We start from the raw sequence: 14,253 nt of genomic DNA on the forward strand, positions 1-14,253 counted from the left end.
CATACTAATTAAGTGAACTAATTGTCTCCTGCAAACTCCACTCCCCTTTTGCTACTCTTTATTCTCTATGGGGGGGGGGGCATTCACCATCCACGTGTCCCTTTACTCCTGAGCCGGCCCTTGTTCCTTAATTGTTCCCTTCTCCTGGCAGCTCTGTGCATGCGCACATCTGGAACAGGCTCCAGCTGTTCTTCTGCCCCACTGATCTCTGACTCTGAAGGCAGCTGATAACTGTTAGATGGCCCTGGCCCCATAACTGCCTCTGATGCAGAGCACTCATCAGAGCCTTCCCAGATTCCTGGAGTGGCCCATGTTCCTCCACAACCTCCTCATTGTCTGAGTCTGCCACCAGCTCCACTGGCTGCTGGCGGGCCACAACAGCCAATAACAACACACCGTGTGAATGTAGAGAGACACAGAACCTAGCCTATCTGCAATCAACAACAAGAAATATGTACCAACAATGAATTATTTTTGGCCAACAACAAGGGCATGAAGGTGGCTTCATTTTGGCAGTCCAAAGTTTGATCTAGACGAAGAAGATCACTACTTTTGAAACAATAATCTCTCTTTGAATTGACCATCCTAGAACTTAAGAAATAACCCATTCATAGGATCATAAATTATCCAGAGGTATCATGAGCTTTCATGCTATTTCACCATTGTTTAAATGGTGACAGTAATTGTCATTATGTGCCAGCAAAACTCAATACAAAAATGCAGACCTGTGCAATTTCCTCTGTCTTCCTGAGCTTCTCTTCCCAGGTTACTGTCATCTCCTGGATAAGTTTTTCAGACTCTTCCAAACGATCTTTTAATTCTGGAGATTTCATAGCCTAAAAGATTAAGGGGGAAGGGGGAGTGGAGGTGTGAAAGAAAAAAGCAAATTATGGAATTCTCCTTAGAAGGGCCATCAAATTAAGGTTTCGTGCATTCTTCATGATCTTATCATTGTGATCTATGAGACTGAAAAGTAGCCACCATGAATAATACATGCAGGAAACCTCTGTTCTTATTGAGTGTAATACTGGGAGAGGATACCTGCATATGGGTGGAAAAAGTCTGACCTTCCAACTCAGCATTTTACTACAATGCTGATAAGAGGAAATCCTAGTGTAACAATTGTGTATTATTATTAAATTTATTACAGTTACTGACCAGTATTTTATGCAATTATTATAAGAGATTATATTAAAAGTACAGATATTTTCTAAAACCAATAAAAGTAAATGAAATATTTCAATTATAATGCTATAAATGCAGGTTATAAAATACTAAGGATTCTAAGTATTAAAATTAATGGGATTACAAAACTGTTTTGTGAATAAAAAACTTAAAATGCTTACTTTACACTAAATATTAAACAGCTAAAAGTATCGGGCATGTAGGTATGTGTATATAGATGCACAGGTATGTGCATATATATAAATCCTGCATGTATAAGCAAGCATGTATGTGCAAGTATAAATGTACATAAATTTTGTTAGGATTGGTGACTGCGAATATAACAGAAAACTAAAAAGCATAAAACATGAAAAAGGGAAAAAGTATATTAGTAGAATCCTAAAAATTAAAGGAATAGTTTCCCCCGTGTAAAGTGATGGCAGCTGAAATAAGGTGCAAGAAGACTTACCTCTGCTTTGCTAAGCTGTTCCCTGAGTTTTCCTACTTCCTCCCTCAGTTCTCGGATGATCCGGGCATTGGGATCTTCATTGACCACAGCATGGTTCACAATGTTCTTGGCTCGGTCTGCATACCTCAAGGTAGAAAGTATCTCATCATAATTATCTGCTGCTGGACTGACGGTAGCAACCATCGCAGTCTTACTGTTGCCACCAAGGCTGTCCTGGGAATGTGGAATCAGAGAATAGGAATTTGAGGAGTTTTGATTGCTTGATTTTAAGAATTTATAAGGACACCCAACTCCAAGATCAACAAGGAGAAATCTATCCATGAAAAAGGACTGATTATACTTGGAGCAAAGCCATACCACCTACCTCTAATCCCTCTGACAAGAAAATATCTACTGGTGATATTTCTGGGAGATGGAAGGTACTGTAACCCATACAAAATGCAGACAATAAATGATGTGACCCACAGTGGCACAGTGGTTAGAATGCAGTACTGTAGGCTACTTCTGCTGACAGCTGGCTGTCTGCAATTTGGCAGTTCAAATCTCACCAGGATCAAGGTTAACTCAGCCTTCCATCCTTCCGAGGTGGGTAAAATGAGGATCCAGATTTTGGGGGGGCGATATGCTGGCTCTGTAAACCACTTAGAGAGGGCTGTAAAGCACTGTGAAGTGGTATATAAGTCTAAGTGCTGTATGTACTGTATATACTTTATGTTGGCCTCACACAACCAGGCACTATACAACCTGCCTCTGTTGGATTACATTTCCATTAAGACCTCAGCTAGCATTCCTAGTGGTTAGGGAAGATGGGAGATACCATCTCAAACATCTAGAAGTCATTAGTTGTATAAGGCTGATTTAAGTTGCCTACAAAATGTAGGCGTGCACAGCTGCTGGGAATCATTTATAAATCTTTTTGAGACATTCCTAATTATTGTGGTGAATTTAAGCTTTCATAACTACCCTGGTTAAATTCAGTATAATTTCTTGCACATTTGCTTTAGATGTGGGAAACTAAGATTTAAATCTGTGCTAAAGTAACCATCACCTTTGTCTGCCTGAGGATGGAGATAAATGAAGATTATTATAATGCATAACTTTCTAAATTGTAAGACAAAAGGCTAGACAGAAATAGCAATATCACTTAAACTTAAATACAGCTTTACAGTGATTTACAGCCCTCTCTAAGCAGTTTACAGTGTCAGCATATTGCCCCCAACAATCTGGGTCCTCATTTTACTGACCTCAGAAGAATGGAGCCTGAATCAACCTTGAGCAAAATGACACTTGAACTGCTGAACAACCAGCAGCTGGCAGTCAGCAGAAGTAGCCTGCAGTACTGCATTTTAACCACTGAGCCACGGCAGCTCTAAATACTGATCAAAACACAATATGAGTAGCAATAATATATAGCAGTGATGGCGAACCTTTTTGGCACTGAGTGCTGAAACCAGAATGCGCATCCATGCACGTGCATGTGTGCGCACTGGAGCGCCGGAAACCCAAAGACCTGGTAGCCGGTGCACGCATACGTGCTTTTTGGCCATTTTTGGCTGTTTTCAGGCTGTTTTTTTGGCCCAAACATGGCTTGAAAACAGCTCAGAAAATGCCCCGAAAAATGCTCTGTTTTGGGGGTATTTTTCAGGCTGTTTATGGTGCTCCAGCACCTGCAAAGACCAGCTGACCAGAAGTGCAGCTGGCGATGGCGCACATGCCTACAGAGAAGGCTTTGCGTGCCACCTCTGGCACGCGTGGCACAGGTTCACCATCACAGATATTTAGCATACTCCAAATGTAAAAAGCCCTTCAAGGGCATTGTCTAAAGTTAAACCACCCAAATACATGAAGGATGTTTTAGTTTTCATCAGCAGATTATGGTGAAAGAGAAGTGCTAAGGCAGAGAATACAGTGATTCCATCAAGCAACAATAAAATTCTCTGTGCTACACCAGCTGTGCTACAAGAAATATTACACTAGGCGCAAAAGAGAACTATTCCTGTTAAGTAAATGGCATTGAGACAGCTGCTGCTAAACAAATAAAAAAAAGGACAAACAACCTTCACACATCTCTAAATGAGTAACAAATGCTTTGACCATAAGTGCTTAAAATGGCCTGGACCCAAAATATACAAAGACAGCTCTTAAAAGCCTGGTATCCTTCAGATGCAATGGAATTATTGCTCTTTGAATTCTGAGCTAGAATCAGTCATCCATATGTCTACTTCTCCTTTGGATAAAGTTAGTCTGAGCAAAATGGTGCTACTTTGGTTTGGAGCAATTCCTCAGCATAAAAAAGGTACCTTTGATGGTACCTTCCTTGATGTTATAAATAAAAAAGGCTGAGATGGGTCACTGATTCAAAGCTATGCTTGTTATTATGTTTTAGTATTTAATATTTACTATTTAATGGTCAATGTTAATTGAGCTTAAAGTATAGAAATCTATATGTATAAAAATCGGTGTGTGTGTGTGTGTGTGTGTGTGTGTGTGTGTGTGTTTCAGCATAACTCTGCAATGCCTTGAGCAATTTCAACCAAATTTGGTACCCAGATATCTTACTCTCTGGAAACAAATACTGTGGGGGGTAAGACACTCCTCCTAAAACCCCTTGGGGTGTGTGTTCTGTTAAGATAAGCCTGTTATGCTTTAAAATGTCTTCTACCGTACTGCCGTAAAAGGGATTCTACTGTATAGTGCAGTGGTGTTGCCATGGTAACGGCTTCACAGTACTCCACAAGGGGGCTCCCTCTGGTAAAATCCAACATTAGAAAATCCATTTGATCTGGACATTTTCATCAAGGTTTTGACTATTTTTGAAGACAAATGTATGGCTTCTGGGGGCACAGGGAAAACATTTGTAACTAATTTAATTGTAGCTGAAATTAGGGCTTTTCCTGTCTAATACAGGTTTAGGCTTAATAAATATTCGGACAACGCCGGGTTTTATCAGCTAGTTATATATAAAAGTGTAGTAGGGTCTACCACCAAAAGTTGCATTCAATGTCTCTTTTAAAATCAACACAAATTAGATTTTTAAAGCAAATACAGAAGTGAATAACTATTCAAGATGATTAACTCAAAGCAGCCATGCACTGGCACAAAAATCCTGACAGAAAAGCAAAAGAAATAATAATCCCCCCCTTTTTTTTCTTGTTCTATAATTGCTAGAAATAACTCATCATATTTGTTTAGAATTCAAATGTTATGCCAGATGCCGTCAGCTTCGAGCCCAGCTTTGGAACTTTCGCTGTTCCATCACAGTGCTTTTTTAGCCAAGCCCAGGAACTCCATATTCCCAGCCTTCTATTCAGCATAGGGACAAACACAGTTGCTGAAACCTCCAGGCACTTGAGCACAAAATTCAATGCTCCTTTTCTCTGAAGCCATAGCACACTCGATAACAACTTGGAAGGTTGTGATTCTGACAGAGGAAAGAGAAAAGCAAGAAAGGGCAATGGAATTTAACTATCCCTGTTTCTCACCTCAATATCACTCTCTTTACAGAAGCTGTTTTTTCTATATATACAAAAATGGCGCTGTGTATGTGTGTTCCAGCATAACTCTGGAACGCCTTGAGGAATTTCAACCAAACTTGGTACACAGATGACTTACTCTGTGGAAAAAACCACTGTTGGGGTAAGACACCGCTAACACAGGGATGGGTTGCTGCCGGCATTACTGTCGGTTTGGTGCATGCGCAATTTTGCGCATGCGCAATTGCCCATCAATAGGTCTATGTATGTGCAGAACATTAAAAAATGGAAAATAAATATGCCATGCCAACGGGAGAACCGGTTAGGAGGCGTGGCAGGCCTAGGTCACTGCCACTTCTGATGACCTAGACCAGCAAACCACTATCGGTTCGGCTGAACCGGTCCAAACCGGTAGGAACTCACCTGTGCCCTAACACCCCTCGGGGTGTGTGTTCCATTAAGATACAGTCTGTTGTGCCTTAAAATGGCTTCTACTGTACTGCCGTAAAATGACTTCTACTGTAAAGTGCAGTGGAGTGACCATGGTAACGCCTTGACAGTACTGCACAAGGGGGCTCCCTCTGGGGAAAATCCAACATTAGAAATTACATTTGGTCCGGACATTTCCTCCCTATAAATAAATACCTGGGCAATGTTGGTTTATGAGTTAGTTTATTATAAGGGAAAAGATATTGAGTGTCTATATTCCCCTTCCCCCAACAGAGAAAAGCTTATGGAATATGATTTTTACCTGTTAAAAAAATTAGAAGGGAAATTTGTACCCCCTTCCCTTTCTGATTGTTAGCCGCCCTCTCGGGAATAGGGCGGCATACAAACTGAATAAAATCTAAAATCTAAAAATCTAAATAACATAGAATGACACAACAGGAACCATCTCAAGCTAGAAAATACTACTATAATGTAAGCATTTACTGTCTGCCTCTCAAGGCCATCAAGAGACTGGTTAAGGATTTATTAACTTGGAAAGGTGGTGTCAAACGTCAGTTATTTGGGGAAGTTCAAGGAAGCAAGAACTGCAGACCAAAGCTGTTTTAATGCTAGTCTGAGGGAAATGCAGAATTCTGGAAGTAAAGAGAATCTTCTAGGCCCTGCTAATAATGAGTTCGTGTTAATGGGGAGGAGAGTATCTCTTTGACTGAAGCTTCTTCACAAGTTTCTTGCCTTTTAGACAGAGAAATTTGTAAGGTAAATGGTCATTGGGTTTGCCTTCTTTCTCTTGATTCCTGATTATCTACTGCCCTTTAAATTTTAGTGCACAAACTGACATAAAGGCTCTGACTTCATTGCACTGTGGTGGATCAATTATTCTTCTTTTCAATAAAGCTTCTATTATAACTAACTTGTTTTTGCAAGTCTCTTGCCAAAACTAAACTTTTAGGATTGATTATCCACAATAAAAGGAACTGCAGACTAGTACTTGGTACAGCTGCTGTGAAGGCCCTGGAAAAGTTATTCAGACGCTGTCATGTATTTGGCCTTGCAAAGATCAGAACAGTCTTTGCTGTTCTGTGCACCCTGTGACACTCTATGGAAGGGAAAGCTGGATTCTCAAAAGGCAAGATAGGAAAAGTATTGAACTCTGGCGTTTGGAGAATACTCACAGACAGTCAAAAACAAACAAAAGGTTCATCGAACAAATCAACCCAGAAGCAAAAATGACAGGGCTCAAATTATATGTCAGAGAATTCATGACTGGGAGAGACATGGTAACAAGGTCAGCCAATGTGTGCTGTGCTGAGAATTGAAACTGAAACTAGTCTTGTCTGTATTAAGCTCTGAACTCTGAACTGAAACCAACCTCTCCTCTCTACCATGCTGGAAGAATCTGCTGTAGGTATTGTATATTTATTCATATGTTATTATGTATATAATACATAATGAATCCTGCTGAATCAGTTATCTGTGTGTGCTTTCTGGATGTGATTTCTGCAACACTCTGACATTATCCTTGACTTGCAACAGTTCATTTCGTGACCAAAGTTGCAGCAGCACTGAAAAAAGTGACATGATCATTTTTCACAGTTATGACCTTTGAAGCATTCCCGTGATCATATGATCAAAATTCAGATGCTTGGCAACTGGTTCATACTTATGGCTGTGTCCCAAGGTCATGTAATCATATTTTGCAACCTCCTGACAAGCAAAGTCAATGGGGAAGCCAGATTCACTTAACAACCGGGTTACTAACTTACCAAGTACAGTGATTTACTTAACAACGGTGGCAAGCAAGGTCGAAAAATGGGGCAAAACTCACTTAACAAATGTCTCGCTTAACAACAGAAACGTTGGGCTCAATTGTGGTCATAGGTCGAGGACTTCCTGGGCTTTGGACACATGCAAAGACGTAGCTCTCTTGGAGAAGGTTCTAATGCTGAGAAAGGTGGAAGGAAAAAGAGGAAACTGACTAGCAGCAAAATGGATAGATTCATATCTGCAATGGTTGCACCATTGGAAGAACTGAAAGACCAAATTATGGATACATCATCCTGGAGAAATTTTGTGTAGACAGTTACAGTCAATGTCAATTTGATGACATGTAACCATTAAATTACTGAATAAGAAAGACATTAAATTTCTGGAAAACTGAGATTTTCTGCTAAGACTGATACTGTCAGATACCAGTCTGATCTATTCTTCCTTCATTTAGAGTAGTCTTAAATGGATTAGACCTGGTGTAGTGGTTAGAGTGCAGTATTGTAGGCTACTTCTGCTGGCTGCCTGCAATTTGGCAGTTCAAATCTCACCAGGCTCGAGGTTGACTCAGCCTTCCATCCTTCCGAGGTGGGTGAAACGAGGAGCCAGATTGTTGGGGGCAATATGCTGACTCTGTAAACCGCTTAGAGAGAGAGCTGTAAAGTAACGTGAAGGGGTATATAAGTTCTATTGCTATTGCTATTCTCAGGCTATGCCAATTTCTGCTGCAAAAAGATGATTGGGATATCTCCATCTCCATTTGCATATCTACAAAAGCCTTGCATTTCCTTAGAAAATTAAATTCGTATCCATTTGACTTTAAGGCCAAACTTCAGCTACAGGGTAGAATGAGTGAAAATGCCATTTAAAGGTAGGCAAGGAGCCATTTTCACCACCTAGAGCTTGGAGCAAAAAGAAAAGGGAGAAAAAAGGCAGGTCACTGTGAATGAATGCCTGAAGCAATTATCTCTGCTTCTCCCAACTCCGTCTGTATGACACAAAGGCTTGTAATGCAGCAATCTCACTTAAGCAAAACCAGTTTGTCTTAATGTCTTTATACAAGACCTCTCATAATATTGTTAGCTGCCTTCAATGAAGTAATTTCCACACCTTACTGAAACTAAAACCGAGTTTCATTTATCTCACAGAGTGTGTGCTGGCACTTCATTGAACTCTGACAATTATTTGGATCTTTTCTCTTTGTAATGCTGTTATTGCTCTTGAAATTCATATTTGTAACCAAGGAAGAATTAATTGTGGCTCCTAAAGAAGTCATTCATATATTTTTTTTTTTAAGTGAAAGAAAGTTGATGAATTTGAAGTTATTTATTTATAGTGCTTTAGAATAATAAGCTTGACAATCCTGAATATCAGCAGTGAAGTTGCTTTAAAAAAAATGAAAGGAGTTTTTTCTCGATCTTAAAAGAAGTTCATATTTTGTTTTGTTTATACTTGACAATTAAAGGAAGAACTATTTGCAGTTGCCTTGGTATTAGAAATATAACATAGAACATTAACCTATAACCGTGCCGGAAGTGACACGCAGAGCCATCTCTCCAGACACGTGAGCCGCTGCCCGTTGCTCTTCCAGGTTCCGGCGCGCTAGCCAGCTGGTCTTCACGCGCACAGGACTGCCAGAAACCGGAAGAGCAGCCGCCCCATGCACACCAGCCATCAGGTCTTCCTGGTTTTGGCGCGCATGGGCGTACAAAGATTAGCTCGCCAGTGTGCATGCACGCACTGGAAACCTAAAGATTATCTTCCCGGCACACACATGCACACCGGGCAGCTGTTCTTCTGGTTTCTGGCACATGCACACAGGTGCACTCCCCTTTCAGCACTCGTTGCCAAAAATGTTCGCCATCACTGACCTATAGGTTTGTTTTCTACTACCATATTTGGGGCTGAAATCCACAAGTTTGTCAACCTTTTGCTGCTTGTCCAGGAGATAAATAATACTCTCGGCTATCTGCCCCTAATTGGAATGTATTACCATATTAAGAACTAAAGAGTCCTCCTGCACATTTTTCGACTTATTTTCCTTTTATATGTTTTTTGCTAAAGTTTGACTTAGGACGAGTGGGGGGTTTATTTTCCAACAGAAGGATAAGGAATTCTTTTTGATGAATTGTTTTGTAACTACTTTATCATATAAATTTTGCCTTTTAAAAAGATGTTTAATTTTTATACATATTGTCATTATTTATTAATGAGAATCCTCATTTATAATTTACGCTGCTCTTGAGTTTCCTTTCCCCAGTGGATGAAACGTACACGATATGATATCTCCACCACTATTCAAGATATTTAACAGAAGAACCGAGTCTCTCCATATCCAGTTATGGATTTGGTTAGTAGGAAGAAAGAGAATATTTTCTCCTTTTACTGTAGTGATACAAATATATTAAATGAGAAATAGATTCTTTTCTATGCTTACTGTATAGAATTGTCTTAGCAGGAAGGGAAGTCAACCCACTTCACATCCTACTTATTCCCTAATGTAAAATCTCTGAAAATATGGCTTCACCCTATAAAATTGAAAGAAAAGCATAATCTATGTATGTAGGAAAGGGGACAAAGGGATTTTAAAACACTGTTTCTGGGTTTCAAGTGTTAAGAATTGGCACAACCTCTTAGCTTCACAAAAGTTGTCACTCGAAATGTTGCCACCAAATTGCAATGTTTAATGTAATGGAGGTAGCAATTATTAAATACATGAGAAATAATATTAACATAATTCATGTATATAATTACAGATATGAGATTACTGTAATATAATCCAAATTTAATTGGGTTTAAATTTATTCTGTCCCCACTTACTCCTTTGTTCTGGAACTGTCAATTTTAGGGTGCATGATCCCTGGCCCCTCTACCCCTTCCCACAAAAAATGAGCATTCTGATGTTTAGCTACAGATGGTACAGAAAAGAGCAATTAAAATAATGCATAATATTAATAAAGATTAAAATTCTGAAGGAAGGCTAAATAATTGCAGATTGCAAGAACTCTCGAAAGCCTTTTTATTTTGTCACATTTGTATAGGCTGTCCATCTTACATAGTGACTCACACAGTGACAATTAATTCAGGTCCCGGCCCAGTGCAAGTAATCAAGACTTAAAACTTCCACCCTTTGCTAATTGGGATTTTTTTTTAAAGGAACAAAAACAACAACTTGTCTTGCAAAATTTGAATGTAGCAATGAGAGAAAGCTTTCCCATATTTCTAGCACACACCAAATGAAATGAGTGACAAATTCAGGGTGCAGAAGAACAAACATATAGTACAGAGAGTCCTCGACTTACAACGGTTCATTTACTGAGTGTTCAAAGTTACAACAGTACTGAAAAAAGTGACTTATGGCCATTTTTCACACTTACAACCATTGCAGCATCCACATGATCAAAATCTGGACCCTTGGCAACTCATATCTATGACAGTTGCAGTGTCCTGGGGTCATGTGATCACCCTTTCCAATCTTCTTACAAGCAAAGTCACGGGGAAAGTCAGTTTCACTTAACAACCATATTACTAATGTAACAACTGCAGTGATTCACTTAACAACTGTGGCAAGAAAGGTCGTTAAATGGGATAAAATCCACTTAACACATGTTTCACTTAGCAACAGAAAGTTTGGGCTCAATTGCGGTCACAACTTGAGGACTATCTGTACTGCAGTTATTATTGAAAGAGGAATTTACGGAGTTCATTGCCAGCAAATATAGAGGCAGGCTTTTTCAGAGGCAAGATAAACATTACAGAAGAGGGGAAGGGCTGGCAACAGGATTTAGCCATAATGCCCGAAAGGAACTGTTAACTGTATACTCAAAGGCTTTACAGGTTTGAATACCAATTGAGAAATTGCTTATAAGAAGTCACCAGCAAGGGATTCATTCAGTTTATTAGTGTAATATCCATAAAGACTGGCAATGGTGTTCAAGAAGAGCAAGTGTTTGCTTGTTTTTTTTTCCTCCCAGCTCTGGAGAACCAGATATTGCTATAAAAAGTTAACTTAAAAATCCCCGTTGGCATTGACAGATTTGGATATATATAGTATAATGTCTCTGAATATTTGCATGAATATATCTTATTAGCCCACAGGTAGCAGTAACATTTAGCAATCAGATTGTGTCACTGAACTCCTGCCAGCATTTTGTTCCTGTTTGAAGTTCTTCCAAACTAGTTGCGTTCTTCTGTAAACATCGAGCCAGTGGTTCTTTTTTTTAAAACAGTGCACAGCCAATTCTGTGACTCTTTCAATTTGCAGGAGATTGAGCTCCCTCAACCTTTTCCCTTGAGCTACAACTGATATGTCTATTGCAATCCACGCTCATATTCAATCGACATCAAATGGCTAACAACTGAAAGCAATGTCTCTGGAGTTAGTCAGTGGGCTAACCATGGTAAAGCTTTTATGGTAGAAAAGCTATGGATGCAACTGCCCGTAAATTGACTTAAGAGAGTGAACTATTGATTAGGAACAAGCCTGAGTAGGAAGCTACCTAAGGGGATCCAACTCTCTCAGAAAGCTAGGAAATTCTACTCCTGGAGAAAGAAGACAGCTTCCTGAGGAGAATTATTCACAGAGCTACTGTGGTTTTCTACTGAAATCAGCAGCTGCAATCTTTTATATTCAGCAGGTGTCCCTTCCAAAATAGACCCGAAACAGAGAATGTTGTCTTGCTTGACCTCCTTAATAATGGCTCACTTACTTTGAGTAGCCAGGTGAGCACTGAGTCACGATAAGGAACAAATTTGTTCTTATTTTTTCCAGCAGCTTGATCTGCCAGGGCTGAAATGACCAACCCAAGAGTTGTGAGAGACCTGCATTGGGGAGAAAAAGATTCTTTTTAATTTTATGGCAATCAGAATCAGATATACTCTTAGGAATAGCTGGTCCCTCTATTAATATGCATTTTGCTTTGAGGTGTAAAATTGCCTAAACATTTACTAACATATAAACAGAACCCAGAAAAAATAGTTCTTAATTTTTCTCTTGTTTCTAATCTAATAATTTCTGAGGTCTCAGAGAAGATGTTGAGGCTCTAGAAAGAGTGCATAGAAGAGCAACAAAGATGATCAGGGGACTGGAGGCTAAAACATATGAAGAATGGTTGCAGAAACTGTGTTTGTCTAGTTTAATGAAAAGAAGGACTAGGGTAGACATGATAGCAGTGTTCCTGTATCCCAGGGCTGCCACAAAGAAGAGGGAGTCAAGCTATTCTCCAAAGCACCTGAGGGTAGGACAAGAAACTAATGAAGGAGATAAGCAATTTAGAACTAAGGAGAAATTTCCTGACAGAACAATTAATCAGTGGAACAACTTGTCTCCAGAAGTTGTGAATGTTCCTACACTGCATGTTTTTAAGAAAATGTTGGTCTGAAGTGGTGTAGGGTTTTCTGCCTAAGCAGAGGGTTGGACTAGAAGACCTCCAAGGTCTCTTCCAACTCTGCTATTCTATTTTATGCTAAAGAGAAGAAGGAAGTCCTGTTTCTTTTAAAGAAAAGTTGGAGGGAAAAGTCAAAGGAGAACTCTTCTTTCTTTCCTCTTGTTGTCATTCTGAATAAAGAACATTAGGACATTTTTACTTTTACCTTTACCTTCACCCTCCCTTTAAAAACATGTAATTCCTTAAAAAGGTAAACTTTACTTGTTGATGTTGCTTCCTTCCTTCAACCTATCGCCTGCAGCTCCTGTCTTGGTTGCTCTTTCACTGCCTGCTAGATCAACCAGGCTCAACTTGCCTACTTTCTCACCGGAGGTCTGTGGAAAGAAAATAGCATTAGCCCAATGACATATCGCTTATTCAGCACCCCAAAATACCTTTCATAGTTTTTGTCAGTTTGAGGGAAAAGAAAGGAAGAAGGGAAAATGACAACCAGGGAAAAGATCTTGATGCTAAAGAGGTAGTTATGTACGGACTGTGTAATGCTATCATAAATGATTTATTGTATAGCAAATATGCCTATTTAAAAGAGTTTACAGAGAAGTCCCTCATGCCTTCTACATAAGTTGCAGCATCTTCCCTAATCACCAGGCCAGAGTTAACATCTAGCACAAATGAAAGTGACCAAAGCTGATCTAGATTTTACTGGGGGGTGGGAGGGGTGTATAAGAGAGATTAAAAGCAAAGGTAACAAAATAATAAAGCTTATTTTATTTCAGAATGAGGACTAGAGGACTGAATATTTTAAGTCAAACTTGCATGTTGGTGAGTTTTAATTTTCCAAGCATCAAAAAAATTAAGAGAAAAGGCAAGGATTTCACTAGGATGTATCCAGACAATAATGTCCGCATGACTTTTGCTTATACCAGGGGTCCCCAATCTCTGGGCTGTGGCCTTTAGTTATTTAGAACAGCGCTGTGGAAGTGGTGGGTGAGCACACATGCGCACATATCGACTTGCATGAGCAACAGACGAGCGTGTGCACTAGCAGCACGTCAGTGGTGTGCAAATGCTCCATTTGGGTGGAACCATTCCCTTTCCCCCTCCCCACCAGTCTGCATAGCTGGAATGTTTGGGAACCCTAGCCTATATGGAATCATTCCATTACTCAGGGATACAAGCCAATACAATGAGAGCAGAAGGCCTCTATACACCCACAGTTTCACAAGGGATTTTCAGACTGCATAGAAATTGGTTTATGTAATTCATGCATTGTATTTTAGCCTGCTTAGACAAAGATAAAAGAAGTTTGAAAAATATAAGAAATTCCTCAAATTCAGTGCAGGTGTTCCCAAAATATGTGGAGAAGTATGGTACCACCTACCTCCCCCCCCCCAAATGTGCTCTTCCTTTAATCGGATTTTTTGATGTAAGGGAATATAGGAGAGTGCTTTTGAAAATGGAAATGACAGTCCTTAGTAGTGTGGCTAAAATGAGGGATATATTATCTATGATCTGTAAGCACCCCAAAACCAAAGGTTGTTAGGGA

At 39.6% G+C, this 14,253-nt stretch overlaps 1 protein-coding gene across 3 annotated transcripts in view; it reads right to left on the bottom strand.

Moving 5' to 3' along the window:
* Window positions 1–14,253, bottom strand: part of KIF13B (kinesin family member 13B) — a 149,173-nt gene that overhangs the window by 78,428 nt on the left and 56,492 nt on the right. For all 3 annotated transcript variants that reach the window (XM_087717469.1, XM_087717471.1, XM_087717468.1), the window contains exons 9-12: window positions 12,969–13,081; window positions 12,030–12,141; window positions 1,634–1,846; window positions 726–836 (exon numbers count right to left, since the gene is read on the bottom strand). In XM_087717469.1, the coding sequence (XP_087573595.1) occupies window positions 726–836; window positions 1,634–1,846; window positions 12,030–12,141; window positions 12,969–13,081 (549 nt within the window). The remainder of the gene's footprint in view (window positions 1–725; window positions 837–1,633; window positions 1,847–12,029; window positions 12,142–12,968; window positions 13,082–14,253) is intronic.

This window comes from Thamnophis sirtalis, unplaced genomic scaffold (assembly GCF_051295495.1).
Source record: "Thamnophis sirtalis isolate CommonGarterSnake01/CBP01778 unplaced genomic scaffold, rThaSir2_p1.2 scaffold_6, whole genome shotgun sequence".
Classification (NCBI taxonomy): Eukaryota; Metazoa; Chordata; class Lepidosauria; order Squamata; family Natricidae; genus Thamnophis; species Thamnophis sirtalis.